The sequence below is a fragment of the Wolffia australiana genome, chromosome 2 (genome assembly GCF_029677425.1).
Source record: "Wolffia australiana isolate 7733 chromosome 2, ASM2967742v1".
Lineage (NCBI taxonomy): Eukaryota > Viridiplantae > Streptophyta > Magnoliopsida > Alismatales > Araceae > Wolffia > Wolffia australiana.
In genome coordinates this window covers 20,993,815-21,014,634 of record NC_135836.1, presented here as the reverse complement: position 1 = coordinate 21,014,634, position 20,820 = coordinate 20,993,815, and the positions used below count along the sequence as shown (strand labels likewise).

At 41.4% G+C, this 20,820-nt stretch overlaps 4 protein-coding genes across 5 annotated transcripts; 2 read left to right on the top strand and 2 right to left on the bottom strand.

The window, feature by feature from the left end:
- The first annotated feature begins 3,374 nt into the window (after positions 1 to 3,374).
- LOC144700048 (uncharacterized) lies at positions 3,375 to 8,938 on the top strand. 2 transcript variants are annotated; one of them, XM_078571429.1, is made up of 5 exons: positions 3,375 to 3,674; positions 4,579 to 4,618; positions 5,193 to 5,484; positions 5,556 to 5,672; positions 5,801 to 8,938. In XM_078571429.1, the coding sequence occupies exons 3-5, from the start codon at positions 5,200 to 5,202 to the stop codon at positions 8,936 to 8,938; spliced, it is 3,540 nt and encodes a 1,179-aa protein (XP_078427555.1). In that variant the 5' UTR covers positions 3,375 to 3,674; positions 4,579 to 4,618; positions 5,193 to 5,199. The 2 variants fall into 2 exon arrangements, with proteins under 2 accessions (XP_078427555.1, XP_078427556.1); XM_078571430.1 differs by having other exon boundaries at positions 4,570 to 4,618.
- A 29-nt stretch (positions 8,939 to 8,967) lies between these two features.
- LOC144700049 (3-ketoacyl-acyl carrier protein synthase III) lies at positions 8,968 to 11,390 on the bottom strand. The gene is made up of 8 exons (XM_078571431.1): positions 10,924 to 11,390; positions 10,623 to 10,771; positions 10,348 to 10,484; positions 10,076 to 10,178; positions 9,886 to 10,004; positions 9,740 to 9,804; positions 9,425 to 9,632; positions 8,968 to 9,350 (listed from the first exon to the last, which is right to left on the bottom strand). Exons 1-8 carry the CDS (start codon positions 11,130 to 11,132, stop codon positions 9,129 to 9,131), a joined length of 1,212 nt encoding a protein of 403 aa, XP_078427557.1. The 5' UTR covers positions 11,133 to 11,390; the 3' UTR covers positions 8,968 to 9,128.
- A 196-nt stretch (positions 11,391 to 11,586) lies between these two features.
- Positions 11,587 to 13,195, top strand: LOC144700051 (uncharacterized). The gene is made up of 4 exons (XM_078571432.1): positions 11,587 to 11,668; positions 11,753 to 11,830; positions 12,737 to 12,832; positions 13,030 to 13,195. The coding sequence occupies exons 1-4, from the start codon at positions 11,666 to 11,668 to the stop codon at positions 13,090 to 13,092; spliced, it is 240 nt and encodes a 79-aa protein (XP_078427558.1). The 5' UTR covers positions 11,587 to 11,665; the 3' UTR covers positions 13,093 to 13,195.
- Positions 13,191 to 15,222, bottom strand: LOC144716412 (putative cysteine protease RD19D). The gene is made up of 3 exons (XM_078591521.1): positions 14,785 to 15,222; positions 14,585 to 14,704; positions 13,191 to 13,724 (listed from the first exon to the last, which is right to left on the bottom strand). Exons 1-3 carry the CDS (start codon positions 15,220 to 15,222, stop codon positions 13,191 to 13,193), a joined length of 1,092 nt encoding a protein of 363 aa, XP_078447647.1.
- Positions 15,223 to 20,820: the final 5,598 nt, after the last annotated feature.

Here is a 20,820-nt window from a genome sequence, read left to right as displayed (position 1 = left end):
TTCAAGTTGTCACTGTGGATATTAAACTTGGATAAGACCCTTGTAATGACTTAGGGTATGGATGCTCGTCAAATCCTAATTGGTCGTTCTAGTTAATTCTGATGCATGAAGAAATCATTCGATAGAAAATTCTCTAATATTTCAACGACCATGGCCAAGGATTTGACTACGTTATCTTCCTTGAGTCAATGTCTTCTTATACTATGGCTGGATGATGTCATATTTACCATACAATCACATTTGTAGATACGTTGTCACATCCAAGCTGAGATTTTCTAGAATCATATGATTAGAAATTTTCATGTCATCCTTAAAACACAACAGTACATCTACAATTTGTATTTGGTGTCTCAAGTAAGGACCACTTACGCAGCTGTAACTCAAATCAACGTGATTCACGCTTAGTTATTTTGTCATTCATTGACTCCAAAAGATAAATTTTAGAGAATTACATGCTCCAATAGCTCTATATACATCATTTATGTCTCTACGCTGATGGATACGTGATCTGACATATCACATGGATAGGACTAGATAGTACTATTATCTCCATATATTTCAATCTCCATTTATAGTATCCTTTGATGTGAATATTTTAAAAACATTTGTAAAAAATATTGGTCTCAATTATGATCTCATCGTAGTTGACTTTTTCAACGCATGTATTCATGTGCATTCATTTTTAGTATAACATGACAAAAACAATGAATTATAATTTTTTTTCAGTGGACATTAACGAGATGTATGAGTGTGATTGGATTATTGGCCATGTTGAGGTTTTTGTGTTTTAATGTACATTAAATTACAATAGTAATCATGACTTTATAAATTAATAAATTCTTTGAAGTTAAAGGTTTTTAAAGGTTTTTGAATGCTTAAAAAAAACAATTCTTTTTTTTTAAATATTAAGATCTATTAATATAATTTTTAATAAAAGTTGTTAAAATCTTCTGTATAATTAAAAATGCTTTTTAAATATTCTGAAAATGTTTTTAAATGTTTTAAATAACATAAAGGGCGTTTTAGGTTTTAAAGTGTCTTTAAAACATTGATTTATATTTTTAAAAAAATTAAAATGTCAAAAAATAAAGAAATTAAAATAATTTTTATTGAATGAGAAATGGTTTTTTAATCATTTTATTTATTTATTTTGTGTTATAAAGGGCTCAATAAGGCCTAAATGGGCGGAGCCCATTAGCCTTAGTGGCGGACCCGACGGGCGGACTTAACCAGTTAAGTCCGCGGTTGGGTCCGCAGTAGAAAGTTTAAATAAATAAATAAATAAAAACGGGGCGGGCAGGAGTCGAACCCGCGACCTCCGCCCCGCAACGTGGCGCTTTAACAGTGCGCCACGTGTGCACTTTAATATAGAAATAAAATTTCTATATTTACCTTACTTTGGACCCGATAAATCGAATTAGGAAATTCGATTTATTCCAAAGGTCGGGTCCGACGGTTGACTTTCCAAAATTCATTTGTTATTTCTAAAAATCATATTTTTTTCGACTTTTGGAATTCATATATTAAACCTAACTACTTTAATTAGCACTAATTACTATAATTAATTTTTTAATTGCGGAAACTTTCTATAAAACTTTGAAAAATCATAAAAAATTAATTACAGCTCCTTTTGAGCTCGAATTTTTTTGAAATTCTCAGAAAATTACAATTTACCCCTCTAGCACTACAAATACCCCTTCAGAGCAAGGGTTGAGGTATCGGACTGGGAAACCCATCTCTCTTGAGCTCCTCTTTGAAGAAGAAAATGCTCCCTCTTGTGAAGTTCTTCCCCTGCAGTCAGTGTGCTTATGCTTCTCTACTCTCAAGGGAAGTTTTTCATTTTCTTCACTCATTCATTTACTGAATAGGGTAATAGTTTCATCCACAATCATTGAGTTAGTGGTGATTTTTATGAGATTTTGTGAAGGATAGTGAAGGGATTGATATTATTTTTGAACGCGATTAAGAGGAATTGATTTGTTGATCTTGAAAGTACTTCTGAGACAGATTTGCAGAATTGATCTTGATATCACATTTTGAATCTTAGTGCATTTGATCATTTATACATCATTGAGCGCGGTGATTGACCTTTGATCAATCACGGGGAGCGGTATATCGTTTCTTCCACTAATCTGAACAGGTGTTGAAGATCGAGAAGGCAGGGAGGTGACGTTGGTGGCACCAAGGACGTGACAGTGACGAGGGAAGTGGACGTACGAGGAAGAGCTCGGGACGGTCTACCCGAAGGCGATTCGGGGGTGAAGCTCGTGCACCCAAGGACGTGACGTACCATCGGAAGACTCCTCTGTAGAGGCAACTCGGTGAGTTGGGTTGGGGTCCCTTACAAGGGAGGATCCTTAGTAAGGTTATCCTGAGTCCTAATTAGGACTCGAAGGGGGGCCTTGGATTGACTCGATCACTAGCGGATCGAGGCACCAAGTAAATCTTGTGTTCGAGAGAAAGAAGGTGAGCGACAATCCAAGGAATTTAAAAAGTAATTTAGGCAAATTAAAAGTAGATAAGCTAATTCACCCCCCTCTTAGCTTCTATCAAGCCACATAAGTGCATTATTGAGAACATCCATAGATTTGAGACTTTTGAGCCTTAAAGTCTGACCATTCAATTGAGACATGTCTCAACTATTTAAAAAATTAATAAATATTTAATTATTTTTATATACATGTGGCCCTTGCGGCGATCATCGAAGTCCAGCGTGAACATCGTCATGCTGGCATCAACATTCATTATCAAGTGAATATTAAACCCAGAGGTGGTGATACCGATGTACTAAAGAGCTCTTCCCTCCACATCCTTTCTATCCCTCCTCTCTTAACCATTATTCAGACACACCACTAGGGAACCCATGAATTGAACAAATAATCAATTTCTCCTAGTAGGCCAATTGAGTGATCTACCGTTGACTAGTTGGTATCATGATTATAGTTACTATCATGCCATTCTAATTTCTCTTAGTTGGTATAATGCCATTCTAATTCATCTGGGCAAACCCTGTCGAGTAACAAATGAGCGGCTTCTATATGATTTTTTTTTTACCGCGACCGACTGAACTCTATTGAGTCTCCCACCGATATTGCTGGCACAATTGGGACTGAACCAATCTTTTTAAATTCAACAAAGTTGAGTGACAAAACCAAATTATTAACTATATAAACTGATGACCGTAAATGATTTCATAATAAAAAATATAAATTCCTAATCACATGCATCGTAAAGGATCAGCAAAAAAATAGAAACTCAGAGAGTTTTTATTCTTGAATTATTCATGAATTTTAAGATGGAAAGTTTTTATCAGAGGTACATGCAAGACAGAAAGAATTAGATATACAGAGAGAATCAGAGAGTAATTAAAAATTTACTCCTCATTTTAGAATTATTCATGAATTTTAAGATGGAATTATTAAACTTAGAAATGGGCCTATTAATGGAGCCCATTAAGACCCGGCCCGCTTTCTAAAGTAACCCTAAGTTCACCGTTTACGGTGCGGTAACCCGGAGGGTAAAAACGTAATAGTCTACCTCGACAGAAGCGGTTTAGGCGCCAACTTCCCACGTCCCTCCGCCTCCTCGAAGAACTAGCGAAGAACTGATTTGAGTTTTCAAACTGCCCTGCCGAAGATTCCCCACTCTTCACTGGCGATCTTCTCTGTTGATAGGTATATTCATCAATCTCTTCGTCTGCGCCGTGCGATGTTTGAATACTTGTTCGCTGGATGATGTTTTTTTCGCATTGGCGACATATTTGTTTTTGTATGATTTTTTTTCGTCTACGTATCGCCGAAAATGCTTCTAAATGCGTTCCAGATGTTCTCTCGGTTTTAGTCTTAGATCTTCTTCGTATCTTCTTTTGCTACTCGTTATTTTTGTCGTTTTCTGATCGATATCGGAAAATATGTTGTCGTTTCCCTCGTCATTCGGCGTTGTTTTCTTTTGTTTTCTTGAGATAGACGGTCCGATCTGTTCTGATCCAATTTATTTCTATCTTGCATTTCGTTGTTAGGCTGTTTCACTCGTTACTTCATTAGTGAATCAAAACACAGAGTATTGTCTTTAGCTTAGAGTTGGTAGCGGACAACGTATTCTTACATGTGCGTAATCCGAGGGGAAAGTTTTCGAGTCTAAGGGATTTTCCTCATAGGTGATCAGCTATACCAGCGTTTGCTTACGAAGATTGTTTCCGCAAACACATTTTCTTATGTTTGTCGGTTTCGTACTGGCGGCATTATTCTTATATGACAAGACGATTCCTTGATGTTTTCTTTCTCTTGTTTATTACATAAGCACTAGCAGATGATGTTCTTCTGGCCATGTGCTGTCAAGGTTAAATGCACTTATAAGGAAGATAAGATGAATGTGACTCGTTCCACTGTTGAAAACCTTAATTTATTTCATAACGTATTTTTTTATAAAATTTAAGTCACAGTACGGGATTCTTTGTAAACAAGTAAACATATGTCCGGCACTGCTATAGAGCGCACTTGTATAAGTTGTATTTTATCTACCTTTTGCGGAATTCTTTTTGGACCTTTTGTGCTGTAATATTTTGATCAGTGTTTTCAGGTGTTACCCCCCTCTAACAAGATCTTCGGTTCGGAAATAGGTATACATTTGTGTCTTCTTTTCCGTTTAATTCTGGGTTATGATTGGAATATTTTACCCTAAAGTGAAGTGACACCAATGCGGTTTCGTTTCTCAAGGGTCTACGGAGATTGCATCATGTAACACATACTGTTGAATGCCTTACTGAAGACTGATACATTGTATTATGTTTTTCGACAATGCTGTTTTGATAGCTTTAATTTGCTTGCGGTTGATTGACAAGAAAATGTCTATCATTGTAATGTTTTCCGTCACACGTCGTTGAATCTTAAAAATCATGGAGGGCATTACTTTGGACGAGGCATGTGTTTAGGTACAGGTAATTTCACTAGGGGAGAATATTAAATTACAACTGTGGAGAACAATCTATATGTTAATTGGATGTTGAAGTTAGAATCATCTCTCGTTATTGAGATTTATTCTTTTGGTGTATGGCGTTGAATTCGATCTGGGTAGTGGACTTCCATAGGTTACTTTCAGTGGATTTTTGTGGTTGCTCTTTAGATTTGACTGAGTGGATACTAAATGGTTGTGTCAAAGAGCTTAATATGTTTATTTCGTGGTTTGGTTTCCAGGACCTGAATGGAGACCAGTAGTATCAGTAATTTGCTCAAACGGGGGCCCATTCCTCCTGGTGCAATCTTTATGTCAAACCGTGCTACGAAGGAAGAATGCTTCAGGCGCAAGCTTTTTGGTCTTCCATCTTCTCACGCAGGCCTTGTAAAAAAGATAAAAGCAGGCATGATCTTGTTTCTTTTTGAATATGATAAACGGTACCTGTATGGGATCTTTGAAGCTACTTCAGACGGTTCCACAAATATCGTTCCCTCTGCTTTTGTCAAATCTGGAAAATCATTCGCTGCTCAGGTAATAACAATTTAACTTTGACGCTTCCGACCGTTATTTAGTCAACGACTTATGCAATTTACCTTCTCCAGGCTCGTTTCCGAACGATATCATTATGCTGCCCTTTAAACGAAGCTGAATTTCGTTGCGCAATCGAGGAAAACTATTATGAGCCCAGAAAGTTTCGCTTTGAATTGTCACCAACACAGGTGTGTCAAATCTCTCCATCTTTTTTCGGAGATGTCACCTATTACCTGAGACGATATTATCCTTAACTTAAAATAACTTATCCTAATCCATGTTCTCAAACTAGAGCTGCTTTGCCCTTGGTATGCAGGTCCGCAAATTGTTGCAGCTGTTTCTTTCCAAGAAGATGAATGTTGACCGGTCCTATTTTGAAGGCAACGGCTATGCCTCGCAGTCTGGAATCATGACCGATATTGAAAATCCAAAAGTTACACCCAGAGATTATGAAACGTCAGGAAAGGAAAAAAGTTCCCCTGCGATCGCATATCCTTACATAACTCATACAAGCCCTCATCGCATTGTGAACCACCTTAGAAGGCCAACTCTGCCAGCCGTCAGTTCAGGCGTAGGCATCGAAAATCCAGCTCTACCCATTGTTTCCTCTCCTTTGGAAAGAGTAAAAACCCAGCTTGATTATAGTTACTCATCATCCAGAGAAATCTTTTCACCCGATCAAATCATGCCTAACAAAGAAGATCAATACCCTTATATTCCAACATACTCTCATCGCACATTGAAATCTTCCTTCCTCGACGGTTCATTTCCGACTCATCCCGTTTCTTACTTAGATCCAGTGTTTAATACTACACCCAGAGTTTCTCAACCAGACATGGACAATGTCCCTCGTCGCCTCATTGCTCATGAACCGTACTATCCCACCCTCGTCACTCCCATCGAGCACTCACCTTCTGCCAAGGATATCCCCACCAGAGTTCATGATCCTGTTTCCACAGGTTTTCACCACGGAGGCCGCCATGTAGATCTCCCATCATCATTCCCAGTGAAGGATTTCTACCCTGAAAGAGAAACAGACTACACGATCACTAATGGCTTAGCCAGGCCTGACCTGACATATCTGCTCAATCACAACCGGGAATTGCAGAGATATTCAGCCACTGGGTATGAGCAAGATGATATGGAAATGTTAGAGCCAGATGGACGCTCCATGTCAGACCTTGAATACGACAACAGCATCGTTCCAGAGCACATCCACCATGAGGGGTCAAGTTCGAAACCATGTAACAAATTTGATGACTCTGCCATATATCATGATGGGGCTTATAAAGAGAGGGGTAGCGTATTCTCACGCTTGTCCAGGCTAAAGTCTCGGCCTGGGAGGAAGACCTTGGCCTTCAACAGCGAGCTGGAAGATTTCATGAAGGAGCCGGTTGCTAGAAAGAGGAAGGTCGTGCTCAGAACGGCCCATGATGCGGAATTCTGGACGGGGAGATGGTCTGCAGCTAAATCCAACGGCTCACACAATCGACCAGCGGCGTTGGACGATGAGGAATGGCGGGAGCCTTCGAGGGAAGGAGTAGATGGTAGATCTGCTCCCCCCTGTGAAGAAGCGGAGGAGAAGAACGCTGCCGTCGCTCTAACCCCGCTCAACTTCAAGAGGAGAAGCGAGTCAAAAAAGCTGGTCAATCAGGTAGAATTAGACAACCTTGTTCAGGAGAAGGAAGGGGAAGCTTCCTCTGTCAAGCCCAAGAGAAAGAGATTGCGAAGGCCGTCTTTGGGTGAAGAAAACGCTCAGAATCAAGAGCCATCAGATGGAAAATTCAGTAAACCAGTTCAATGTCTTAAAGATGCAGCCTGCCTAGTGGAAAAAATGAAGGAAGATCAGCCATCGGATCGACAGATTTGTGTATCAGATGTGACCAGCGATGTTGAGGAGATGAAGCAAGTGCCGGCTGATGAAAAATACAGCGAATCAAATCAATGTCTAGAAGATACAACTGGTGGTGTTAAGAAGATCGAGGAGGATCCAGCGGATCGAGAATCAGGTGAATCAGATGAACTTCTGGAAAATGTTATGGAGAACAACGAACGTCTACTGTATGAACGTCTGGAACAACAAAGGGATCAAAAGTCCTGTGAATCAGATGAAGTTTTACAAGATGCAGTCAGCAGTGTTGAGAAGATGAAGGAAGATCAAAACTCCGACGAAGCAGATGAACGCCGAGATGAATCATCCCGCATTATTGAGAAGATTGAAGAGAATCTTGCAGGTCTAAACTCCAACGAACCAAGTGAGCGTCTACAAAATGCAGCCCGCGGCGTTGACAATATGAAAGAATCAGGTGGACTTCTAGAAGATGCATCCCGCGTTATAGAGAAGATCAAAGAATATTTTGCAAGTCTAACATCCAGCGAATCAGGTAAATGTCTACGAGATGCAGAAAGCGCTGTTGAGATGATCAAACAAAGCCTTGCTTTTTTAAACTCCAACGGATCAGGTGAGAGTCAACAAAATCCAGAACGCGTTGTCGAGAAGATCAAAGAAAAAGTTCCAGATCTTAACTCCGACGAACCGAGTCAACGTCTACAAGATGCCGTCTGCGGTGTTGAGCAGATGCAGGAGGAGACGTCAGATCAAAACTCCGACGAATCAAGTGAATGTCTACAGGATGCATCAAGTGTTATTGAGAAGATGAAAGCAAGACCAGGTGAAAGACTACAAAACGCAGATCAGAAAGCAAGTAAACCTGGTGAGAGGCTGGAACACTGGTTTCTCGGTGAAGAGAAAATTAAGCAAGACCCAGAAGATCAAAAGGCCGATGAATCATACGAACTTCTACAAGATCCAGCTCGCAGTGTTGAGGAGATGAAAAAAGAGGCGTCGGATAAAAAATCGGACGAACCAGGACAAGATCTAAAAGACATGGACCGCGGTTCTGAGAATATCAAAGAAAAGCCAGCAGATAAAAAATCGAATAAATCAGTTAAATTTATAGAAGATGCAGTCTGCGGTGTCGAGTCGTTGGGTAAAAAATCCGACGAACTTGCAGCCAGATTTACTGACAGTGTCAAAGAAACGCCTGCAAATCAAAGGCCCTGTTTATCAGGTGAACATCAACAAGATGCAGTCTGCAGTGTTGTGGAGTTGAACGGAAGCCCGTCGGATCAAAATTCCGACGAACCTGGTGGAAGTTTAGATGATGCAGACCGCGTTACAGAGAATATCAAAGAAAACCCGGCGGGTATAAAATCCTGTAACTCAGACGAAGAGCATTCCTCACGAACTGAGAAAATCAGAAAAAACCTTGCAGATCAAAGAGCTATTGCATCAGGTGAACGTCTACAAGATGAATTTCATTGCGCTAAGGTCAAGATAACCGATGGCGAGGAATATCTACCGTTGTTGGTCGGAGACCGAGAGGCGATGACGGTGACCACTGGCCCGCGGAGGCCCTCTCAAGGCCGTCGTCGCGCCTGGTTGGACTGTTGACACCTCCTTTTATCATGAAGCCGTGCCACGGCGCGGCGATAAAAAGGATTACACTAGCCGAATGCTAACCATAGCCAATGTATGTTCCTCTTTTTTGGTCACCTTTTTTTGGAAATAGGCAGAAAGCGAGCGGTCAACAGTCTCCCCAGCAAAAGGAATAATGGCAGCCGTGGTGGTCAACGGTCAACAGTCAACCCCATCGGACGATGGCAGACCCCCAGGTGAGCCCTGCGCCGAACCCAGACATGGCAATGACGTCTCCGCTGCGGATGAGGCCGCCCCGGACGGCCTCGTCCAGGGCGAGGGGAATGGAGGCGGCGCTGGTGTTGCCGTAGTTGGCCAGGTTGGAGATGACCTTGTCGGCGGAGATCTGCAGCCGGGTGGCCACCGCGTCTATGATCCTCTGGTTTGCCTGACAAAGCCCCAAGAGAAAGTATAAACATCAAAGCATACTGATACATCAATGTGTTTGTGGGCTGCGTCGACCTGGTGGAGAAGCAGCCAGTTGACGGAGGAAGGCGGGAGGCCGGACTCGTCGAGGGCGGTCTCGATGGACTGCGGCACACACCGCACGGCGAAGCGGAAGACCTCCTTGCCGTTCATCTGCAGGCACGAGTAAGCTGGCTTCGTCGGTGGAAACCGCGGTGAGCCGTTCTCGGACCCTGGCCCTTCCTCTATGTTCGCCTTCAAATGCCTACCAAAACACCACAATGTGAGGCTCTGGGGACGAATGACGCAATTGATAACAAGGTAAGGGACTTAACACACAGAAAGAAAAGGGAATGTGGGAGAGGAAGATACTTTTCGCCATGGCCATCGCTCTGTAGGTCGAATCCAAGGAATGCATCTTCGTCTGCCGGGCAAGCCTGGGAGAATGAACTGCCAATTAAAGCCTAGCCTTGTCATGGAGATGGAATTTGTAAGTTTTTTTTTTTGTGAATTGTTACTTGGAGAAGAACGGCGCCGGCGGCGTCGCCGAAGAGGATGCAGGTTCCTCTGTCGCTCCAGTCCACATACTGGGAAAGAGCGTCAGCGCCGATGACGAGAACGTTTTGATAGCCACCACCTAAGTTTTTTGAGAAACTTATTTAGCCAGTTTGTTCTTGGAGCTGTCAGTTTGTTCTTGGAGCCACTTACCTTTAATGAAGCGGGAGCCGGTCACCAGCCCAACCACAAAGCCACTGCAGGCAGCCGTGATGTCAAAAGCCCATGCATTTTTGCACCCAATCTCTCTCTGTACCTGAACCAGTCAAAACAAGCAGGTACTTTTGCTCAAAATATCCTATTTTTCCTCGATGAATATACATCATGACAAACAAATGTTCATATTTTTTGTGACCATAAAATGGGTTTCACTGAGGAAAAAGATTTAATGAAAAAACAAAGAAAATTTAATGAGAAGACCTTACCCTTGCAGCATCTCCAAAGAGATTCTCCGGCGTTGATGTACAGACAAGGACTAAGTCCACATCCTCGGGTGATACTTGGGCCATGCTTAGCGCGTTTCTAGCAGCATCAGAGGCTAATCCGTGCAAGGTCTCGTCTCCTATCAGGATATGATCAAATGCAATTAATTCATGCTTAGATGGTAAATTAAGTAGCGGAATCTATACACAGGAGGTCATCAAAGGCAATTAATTCACGGACAAGGAGAAAATTAAGTTGCAGATTCTATATGCATTACCTGAAAGAACCCGCCGATTACGAATCCCAGTACGAACAGAAATCCATTCATCTGATGTTTCAACGATTCGCGCGAGATCCTCGTTAGAAATCTGAAGCTTTGGCACCGCTGAACCACACCCAACCAGCTTCGATCCCATCCCCACAAGTCTACACATTAAAAAAACCAGGAAATTCCTCTCAGTTCTTCACAAAACCCGCGGCAAAAGATTGAAAATCAACTTATCCATCAATGAAACAGGGTAAATGGTGAATAATCGTACATGCAATGAGGAAGAATGAACAAGAGAGAAGAAGGTCACCTAGGAGGCTTGGTTCTAGGGCGAGAAGAACTCGAAACCGGCTCTTCGAGACCGCCTTCGACAGCCACTCCACATCGCAGAGAAATCCCTCTCCTGGAAATCCCGCAGAAGGAACGATACCTAGAAGGAGACAACTTCCCCGATCTGGCGGAAGCGGAGACGAGGGAGATTGCTCCGGACGGATTGGCCATGTCCGCCATCATCATCATCAGCGGAGTAACCGAGAAGAGATCTGGACGGTCGGATCGGCCGGGGATTGGGAATCGAGCGAAAACTACAGCGGAGAAGCGCCGCCGGCAAATGGCATTCTCGAAGGGGATGGATTCAGAGCGACAGTTCCGAAGCTGCTCTGCTCTTCCCCTCTTCTCCTTCTTTGTTGTCCGCCATTAAAGCTCCTCTCTCTGCTCTTGTATAGATCCGCCCGCCGAGCCCACGGCCCGAGCCCAGGCTCACCTACACCGAACCCTCTTCCCACCGGTTCGCGAGCCGCGACTCGGCCGCTGACTTATAGATTGGGGGTCGGGGTTGGGGGGAAATCTGTTAGGTTCCTGACCGTCCGATTCAGATCCTACGGTGGTGCTGGTCGAGATCTGAATGAAGGGCATTTTGCTAATAAAAGGTGGATTGGGGTTTATTTGAAAGTTTTTGAATTTGGGGATTGAGGAATGACAGTGTTATATATATTTGTTGATGATCTCCGGGGATTTCGCGATTCTTCCTTTGCGATTTTCGATTCGGAAGCATGGTGAGTTTGGAGTTTGTTTCGGATCGCGTGTTCCGATTGTTTGGAAAGTTGGTTTATCAATCTGTAAGGTGGAATTTTTTGTAGGTCTGCGTGGCGTGTCTGCTTCCGCTGTTCCTGATACCGGTGGTCAACGCTCTGCCGTTGCTCTTCCATTTTATTGTTGTGAGTGGCGTCGATTTCTAGATATTTCACCGTGGAATTGAATTCATTAAATTCCCTGTTTTTTTTCCTTCAGTATATTTTTTTCCTTTTGGTATCGGTATCAATTATTATCACCGGTCTATGCGTCTTCAGCGGGGTTCAAGCGGCGGCGTAATTTCCTTCGATCTAAAACAATTATCCTGGCTAATCATGTGGGATGCTGTTTTTCCTTGATGCTTGGGGGATCCTATGGATTTTGTAATTTTTCCTGCTTTTTTTTTCAGTAGGAGTTTTGTCTTGAGATTTAAACTCAGTTTTATAAAATGAAATTGGGGTAACCAAAATATTTTAAAGATTAACTATAAACGTATCCTCTCTAGGCTCGATTCTACTAAAACCATATGGTTGGTCCTGTCTACCATTTATCAAGTGAGACAATCATACATCTTTCTTTATTCAAATTGAAACTCTTCGTTTATCCTAGAAGCTGGGTCATCTAAAATAACTGCCTATCTTCAGTTTAAGCTTGAGTTAAACACGGGAAGCTTAAATCATTGAGATACTTACACTGGGAAGCTTGCAATAAGAACCTTAACTAAAGAAGATGAGAAAAGTTGGAATTCAAACCTGACATCTCAAAATATGTTGACTTATTAGATACGTAGTTTCTAGCTGAGGGTTCCCCTTCGACGGGTTTTCTTTTTTACCGATTTTTCCCTTTCTTCAACATTTAAACACGGGTTTTAGGTTGTCTTTGCCTTCTTGCGTTATAGATGTTTCAGAGGATTGAAACAAAATTAATTGCCTGAAAATGCATCGTCTTAACGTTTAGTCGTAGCATGTTGTCCAGGACGATGAAATTCTCGTGTATAGATTCATTTTAATTTTTGAAGCGATGATGGATAATGGTGTCCTCTCGGTTTGCAGGGGAAAATTTATGGGCTTCTCGGATGGGAATACAGGAAGCCTGTGAGGGCAGCTCCGGCCTGTCCCTTCAGGCCTGCCGCGGGCAAGATTAATGAAGTACGTGAGCTTATAAACCCCCTTCTTACCTTTCTTATTAGTTATCTTATGCACCCTTTTTATCTCTTGTTTAATTCTTAAACAAAACTAAATTATCCCCTTCAAAAATCTCGTCTTTGCTTTCAAAAATCTTCAGAAATTCAAGGACCAAAACACTGCATCTGCAATTTTTAAAGAAAAAACGAAATCTTCAACAGGGTGCCGCGGATGTCCACAACCCGCACGCTGCAGTCAAGGAGGAGCCGAGCAAGCAGGACTAAAACAAGAACGCCACTACAATCCACGAAGGTAAAAACCAAACTCCTGAATAAAACAGTATGTAGACTTGATATATTTTCATAAAGTCAGACAAGCCCATCTAGATATCAGCTGATTGGGAGGCCGTCTCCACGGCAACGGCGGACACCATGGTGTTGACCCCGCACGTGCCGTGCCCCCTGCAAAGACGATAATACCCCTCCTCCCCCCACTGCCTGCCCCAAGAGTTCTTGATAACCCAGTAAGGCTGGCGACGGAGGCGGAGGAGAGAGAACCCACTGGCCCCATAACCCGTGAGAAGAACGCCATGGTTGACCCACCTTCGCATGCACACGAGCGGGCACGACACGCCGCCCACGTAAGTCTGCATGAAGGCGGCGTTAAGGCCTACGGCCAGCGGCCCATGGTTGACCAAGTAAGCCGCTATCTGGCCCTCGTCAAGGGGTACGTGGCTGAAATTGGTCAACCTAACGGCCACCTTCGACGCGTCGAAGGTGCACCGTCCGATCCTCCCCGTGTACGGGTAGGATCTCTCCTCCTCCAGCCCCCCCGCCTCCATCAAGTACTTGTAGGCGTTGGTCATCAGCCCCCCGTTGCACCCCTTGTCGCACGCCTCCCTCTCCTCCTCGTCGCACTGCCCCCCACATCATAACCCATGTTAAGAGAGATACATAGATGGATGGATGGATGGATGGATGGATGGATGGATGGATGGGTTCAACTGTGGGCTGCTGAATGCATCATGGATTATGAGTGGAGTTGTAGGGGGATTGGTTTACTGTCGCATATTGTTGGTTTGATTGCCAGGGACTGATGGATGATGGGTAGATGTGTGCATGGATGTGGGGATGATGGCTAGATGTATACTTGCTTCAGAGGGAATTGGTTGATGGAAAGCAAAAGATGTACGTGTCAAAATTGGATATACCAAGGGTGGATGAATGGACTAAATGATCGGATATAGATGGTGAGAATGAATGAATGAATGTATGAAAATATGGATGATCGGTAGATATTGTTAGATTGATTGGCAGGGACTGATGGATGGTTAAGTGGGTGGATGGATGGATGATGGGTAGATTTGTGGATTGATGTTTGAGTGGGGATGGTGGCTAGATTTATAGTTGCTTCAGAAGGAATTGGTTGATGGGAAGCAAAAGATGTACGTTTCGAAATTGGATATACCAAAGGTAGATGAATGGACTGAATGACGGATAAAGATGGGCAGAATGAATGTATGAAAATATGGATGATCGGTAGATATTGTTAGATTGATTGACAGGGGCTGATGGATGGTTAAGTGGGTGGATGGATGGATGATGGGCAGATACGGTTGAGTGGAGGATGATGGTTTGATAGAAAAAGATGTACATGTTGAAATTGGATAATACAAAGGGTAGTTGAGTATACAAAATGACGGACATAAATGGGGAGCTGGTAAGTATAGTGTCAGCAGAAACATGAAAATATGAGATGGGTAGCAGAGTGAGAAACCATATGGTCGCAGTCAACGAGCTGCTGCTCGCTGAGAGTGAGAAGCTTGCCAGTGACGAGAAAGTTGGCCCCTTCAACGGCGCCGGTGGTGCTAAAAGCCCAGCAAGAACCGCACACACCCTGCCTCAAAAAAAACCCAAAAATCAATAGCTCAACCAAATAAACCCCAAAAAAAAAAAAAACAAAACCCAAACTCGCACCTGCATCTTCACATCAGTGACGGCTCCTCTCTCCCGCCAGTCAAAGTTGGAAGGCAAACCCCTCGTCTGCAGCCGTGGGCCGGCTGCGCAAGACTTCCTTATTGGGCCGGTTCGGATATGGGCCGTGGCCAGGCCCGTGAAGCGGCTCTCGAACTCGGCCTGGGTGAGATCGGAGAAGGTGGTGACGCCATGGACAGCGCTTGGGTCGACGGTCTGGTGCTCCGCGGCCCTGGCTAAGTTTTTCAAGAACACACCGAGCCTGTGGAGATACTCTTCTCTGGAAGAGTACTGTTTGCCGTATTTTCTTACAAAGGAAACGAAGGCAACTTCTTCAGCTGTGCCCAAGGCCAGCCGCTGCTCTTCCTCTATCGCCGCCACGCCCAACACAGCCAAGGCTGTGGCCACGCCCAGAACCCATAACCCAACTCTCCTCTCCATGGATGAGCTCTCCTTCTCTCTCTCTCTGCCCATGAGTTTTTTATACTTGGGGTAGAAGTGCCATGCAGAGCGACAGATGCACACGTGTCTGCCACCTTGCCAGCGTCCTTATCTCATTTCCATAATGGCATAGTATTGTTTGTTACATTTATATCTAGTTTATTGTGAATCATAGCGTACCATCTTCTGGGAGGGGGACGGAGGACGGTGTGGGAATCATAGTCCCGTCCCATGTCCTTTTTTTTTTGGGGTTGTCCCAAATATAGTTCTGGATTGGCCCAGACGTGGACGATGGACAGGACGGGACGAATTTTGTCCCGTCTCCAGAGTAAGTGCAGGGACGAAGGACGGGACGGTTTTCGTCCAACGATAAAAAACCGTCCCGTCCAATCATACCGGGACGGTTTTTTGTCCCGTCCAGTCACCTCGGGACGAATTTTGTCCCGAAATTCATCCCGGACAAAAAAAACCCATTTTATATTTTTAATATATTAATATAGATTTGTCTTAGTTTTTTAAGGGAAATATGGCGGAGAGAGAATGCAAATGGACATATGTACAGTTAATTCTGAGCGGCGTCAATTTGCAAGAGCAAAAAAATACAGGGACCTTGATGCAAATTGTCATAGAGAGGCCACATGGCAAGATCTCAACTCTCGGATGTGAATACGGCGGTTTTTCGTCCCATCCGTCCGTCCATCGTCCGAGACCTCCAGACGAACGGTTTTTTCGTCCCACGGGACGAAAACCGTCCTGTCTGGTGGTCCCTGAGATGAATTTCCGTCCCAAAATTTGTCCGCGTCATTGGACGGGACGATTTTTTCGTCCCAGGACAAAAAAATCGTCCCGTCCGCGTCGCTGAACTATAGCCCCAAAGGGTCCCATCCCAAAACCCTCACATCCCGTGTCCTGTTATGGGTTCTGATTCATAGAACCCATAACAGATGTTCTGATTCATACATAACAGTGTCATGATATTCGGAATGGAAAACAATAGACGTCCTCTGATCCATACATAACAGTGTCCTGATATCCGGAATGGAAAACAATAGACGTCCTCTGATTCATACGTAACAGTGTCATGATATCCGGAATGGAAAACAATAGACTCCTCTGATTCATACATAACAGTGTCATGATATCTGGAATGGATAACAATAGACATTCTGATTCATAGAAGTTTTGATATTTGATTAAAAGAATCTTGTACATTCGTCCTGTGTCATGTTCATGGCCTGACTATGAAATGGTTTTTCATCCTGTTACAAAAAACCTCCCCATCCTTCGTCCGGTGGAGGAATTTCCGTCTAGTACATTCATCCCGGGATGGTTTTTTTGTCTCCAGGATGAAAAAACCGTCTTGTCTGTGTCAGTGCACTATAATTGTGATAGCCATGCTTTATTCATTGAGTTTGATGCTAAGACTCTCCAGTCACATCACAAGCAATGCTTCTCATGATGGGTTGAGAACACTCTTTGAATCTTTGGCTTGTCTATTGATCACTGCATGTTAAGGAGATGCATGTTGATGGTTAGATACTGGTAAAACCCAAGGAACATATGTATAGTGGGTGTTCTATGTATTTTAATCCTTCCATGTTTTGAGCTTGGGCATTGGAATAGATCAATTAGTTTGAGCATGAGAAATGCTCTCCAGTCTCCCATTTGACATGATCGTAAAGTTCTCTAATTAGTAAGCCCAACCTATGCATTAAACAATTTTGAATAATGTTAACTGTCAAATGCTTGTGCTGAATAGACAATAAATGAACCCATAATGTGATAAAAACATATGACTTGTATAATGAAAGATACAAAGTGATATCGAAAGTTCATCAATGTCTAATGTGAGAATATTCATTGCGCAAATTAAAAGAAACTGGACTATCCCATCATCTGAATGCAAATCCACAACATTTACCAGGTGGTAGTGCCTTCCAAAGCAAGTCAACTAATATTGCATTGTTGTTAATGTACTAGATTGACACCAAACCATCTCCAACCCTTGCAGTCATATTCAAGAAGTTCACTTTCATGTTCTCGGAGGAACTTTGTTGTCATCGGAGAATCTTATGAAAACTTCAGGGGAAAATTGGATCCTTAAGGGTTTCCTTATGAAGCTAATGACTCCTAGATGTGAAATGAAGTTTCATAACCACATGGCCAATGAAGACATGTGGAAGCAAGCCACATACTCAGCCTTCACGATAGATTCTATGATTGTCTTCTGCTCAGCACTATATTATAAGATAGCTCCCAGATCAGGTATAAAAAGATAGCACCACCTGCTGTTACAAGGCCCTAATTCTAGGGAGGAAAGACTTGTAATGAAGGAAACTCATATGCAGCAGTAGTTGGTTCTGTCAACTATGTGTAGATATTCAAAACCTGATCTGTCTCTTTTCATTACAATTTTTAAGATTGGAACATTTTAAGGCAGAAACTTTTTTATCTAAAATTATAACATTTAATTTGCTGGACATTTCTGATATCCCTAGTATGCCTAGGGATCTATCACAATGAATTTCAATATCAATGAGAAAGTGAGCTTTACCTATTTCATTCGTCCCAACTGACTTGATGAGAAATTTCTGGTCTATGTAAACATTAGAAACATAAAATGACAAAAATGTCATATAAATAAAGCACCGCGTACTGCAACTTTAATCTAACTCTATATATTAAACAGTTTTTATTGAACCCAAAAGTATCACTGACTTGATGATTTGAAAGCACCATTGTACGAAAGCTTGATTAAATCCATAAATAAGTTTATTCAATTTGCAAATCATATGTGATTTTCATTCAGCATAAAAACCTTGAAGTTTGCTCTTGCACACTCTCTGTCACTTTAGAAAAGATACTTTAACATCCATCTGAAATGTCTCTAAATTGAAATAAGATAAACAATCCATGGACATTCTGAACAAGTATCTCAATGAGATGAGAAATGCTCTCAACATCAATTCCTTGCCTTTGTGTAAACCATTTTGAGACAATTATCTAAATAAGTCTTTTGATGATATGTGAGAAATATAGCACTATAACCAACACCTTCCTTCTGTGTAAACCCTTTTGAGACAATCACGACCACCTATACCTCCTTTTTCCCATCAAAATTAAGTTGTATAAAATATCCACTTATAACTGATAAATTTATTATTCCAATGATAGATCAACAATATTCCCAAATTTTGTTGTGACAAGTCAACAAAAGCTGCCTGTTGTGGCCTGTGTCAAATAATCATATTTTCAGATTTATAGCTTGTGAAAATGTAGTTTTGTTATTTTCTCCTTTCTCTTTATTTAACAAGTACACCTTATCATATGACCACTTGGACTTGATGTCGATTTTAATCTGATTGAAGTTACTTGGATGGTTGTTTTTATCACTGTTGATGAGAGAGCTCACTTAACCCCGTCATAGGCTCTTGTATCTTATACAGCCTTCCTCTAAAAACATGGGTAATATGATTTAATGTTCTATTTTTACGTATAGGACATTATAATTTCAGGCCTTTACATATCTCAAAGTAGCTAAAGAAGTAACCACTAACTGTCCTCAAATCTACATATTTCTAATCTGGAATTCAAAGCTTCATATCAACTGGGAAACCTCAAACATATGTGTAACCTGAAGCTCATTTACCATTACATATATCATAGAGTTATCCCTACACACTTTAATAGGTACTATACTTGGTCAATGCAGATATTTTCTGATGGATAGAACCCATACATAGATTGTCAGGATTCCATGGCCCATTGGTGACATGCTAATAGTTATATTGATAATCATAATTTCATTAAAATGATTAGATATTCATGCTATCAAGATAAAAATTATTAAAACTGTTTTTATAATGATATATTGATATTTTGGAATTTTCATATTTTAATGGAATTCTATGACACCATATTAATAAATAAAATAATTTTACAAGTCATAGAATATTTTTAAGATTAATCTGACATTATATTCATGCTTATATTAATTCTTTAATTTGGAATATTTTTTTTTGGATTTTTATGAAATAGAATAATTCTTAAAGAATTATTTAAAGGGGTTCAGTACAGGTTTCCCATAAGTCTCAGAAAGATTATTTTGTACTGGGAAAAATCATTATGTGAGCCCGATAGATGCCAACATTCAATGATTGGTCTTCCAACCACTGTGAAAAATGATTTTATGCAGTAACAATTAGTGATGACATAATTGTCCAATCATGAGCAAATGCTTGCCTTTTTCATGTGGTCCAATTGAAGTTAACTAATAAATCTTATTGGGCCAACAACCTTATTAAATAATATCATACATGAGCCTAGAGGGTCACACTCAAAATGATTTAATGGACATCAGAAGATATCCTAAAATGTTTGGGGTTAATGAAAAGTTCTCAAATAGGTGTAAGTCCTAAACGAATGGCATCCATGCAAGAGTTCTTCAGGTGTTTATCCCTCTTGTTCCTTTGATCCTTAGGCGCCCTTCAATTGAGATGAGATTAAAACATCCAAAAAATGGTGATGGGTAAATAATGGATCCCATTGAGATGAAAATGATGAGATTTGTTGTGGTGATGATCACATGGGTATGTCTAGAGGCTGGACACTTGAACGACTCAACACAAATTTTAAGGCCGATTAAGATCATGTTTTCTTTCATTGCATGAATCATATACGGATCATGGCAATCATAGCCTTAGAAACAAATATAACTCTAGTATTAAACATTTTGTATAAGTCATATTTGCTTGAGCCACTATCAATGCAATCCTAAATAGATTTTTCTTCATAGTGTATGATTGATCTTAATATCCTTCCTTGATGAAACATTGTGTGGATCATTTCAAACCTTCCCATTTCTTATATTTAAGATTAAAACTAATTCTTTGATGGAATCCATATTAATATGGACATGGCTCAAATTGTAAGATATACACAGGGATGATATTCATGCACTAAGATTAACACTTTATTGAGCTAGAAGCCAATAATTTTTTTACCATCTTCCCTATACTTTGCTCAACTTTCCACACTAAATTTTCTGTGTGAGAATTGGAAATCATTTCAAGTTTGTATCCATCGTAGTAGACTACAGTATAAAGTTTCCAAATCATCAGATTCTTTATTATGAGTTGTCTCATTACTTTAGAAGGGATCGTGAGAGATAAATAGGTCATAATGGATCCTTTAGTGGAGAGATAATCGGGAACTCCGGGGCTTTGATTGACCTTATTGGAATCTGATTGATTTAGTGGAATATTGAATTGACAAAAAAGTTTGAAAACTAAAAATATCACCTTTGCACATACTGAATCCATGATTTCTTGGTTCCTCATGTAAGCATCTTCAAGCCATTCATATGTCTAGCCTCTAGACATCTTCAAGCCTTTCATGTCCATGTGATTATCTCATCATTCAATTTCCTTATCTTTCCATGAACTCTGCTGCTGGAAATCCCATTTCATCTTCATCTAGTCCACATTAGAAGCAACAATCAGGGAGGAGGGAGAGAAGAAAGAGGGGGGCACTCAAACTAACTTGCATGAGTATCAAGCCAACGATTCTTAACTTGAGATATGATATATCACTTAAGAT

Bases quoted from the DNA above. Each gene is read 5' to 3' on its own strand.
- LOC144700048 (XM_078571429.1), top strand. From the start codon at position 5,200: ATGGAGACCAGTAGTATCAGTAATTTGCTCAAACGGGGGCCCATTCCT. The intron at 5,485-5,555 runs GTAATAACAATT...TACCTTCTCCAG, and splicing joins GAAAATCATTCGCTGCTCAG to GCTCGTTTCCGAACGATATC. The intron at 5,673-5,800 runs GTGTGTCAAATC...CTTGGTATGCAG, and splicing joins TTGAATTGTCACCAACACAG to GTCCGCAAATTGTTGCAGCT.
- LOC144700049 (XM_078571431.1), bottom strand. From the start codon at position 11,132: ATGATGATGATGGCGGACATGGCCAATCCGTCCGGAGCAATCTCCCTC. The intron at 9,633-9,739 runs GTATCTTCCTCT...GTGTTTTGGTAG, and splicing joins AGCGATGGCCATGGCGAAAA to GCATTTGAAGGCGAACATAG. The intron at 9,351-9,424 runs GTCGACGCAGCC...GGGCTTTGTCAG, and splicing joins ACTGGCTGCTTCTCCACCAG to GCAAACCAGAGGATCATAGA.
- LOC144700051 (XM_078571432.1), top strand. The intron at 11,831-12,736 runs GTGAGTGGCGTC...CTCGGTTTGCAG, and splicing joins TGCTCTTCCATTTTATTGTT to GGGAAAATTTATGGGCTTCT. The intron at 12,833-13,029 runs GTACGTGAGCTT...AATCTTCAACAG, and splicing joins CCGCGGGCAAGATTAATGAA to GGTGCCGCGGATGTCCACAA.
- LOC144716412 (XM_078591521.1), bottom strand. From the start codon at position 15,222: ATGGAGAGGAGAGTTGGGTTATGGGTTCTGGGCGTGGCCACAGCCTTG. The intron at 14,705-14,784 runs GTGCGAGTTTGG...TTTTTGAGGCAG, and splicing joins TCACTGATGTGAAGATGCAG to GGTGTGTGCGGTTCTTGCTG. The intron at 13,725-14,584 runs GTTTCTCACTCT...TGTGGGGGGCAG, and splicing joins TCGTTGACTGCGACCATATG to TGCGACGAGGAGGAGAGGGA.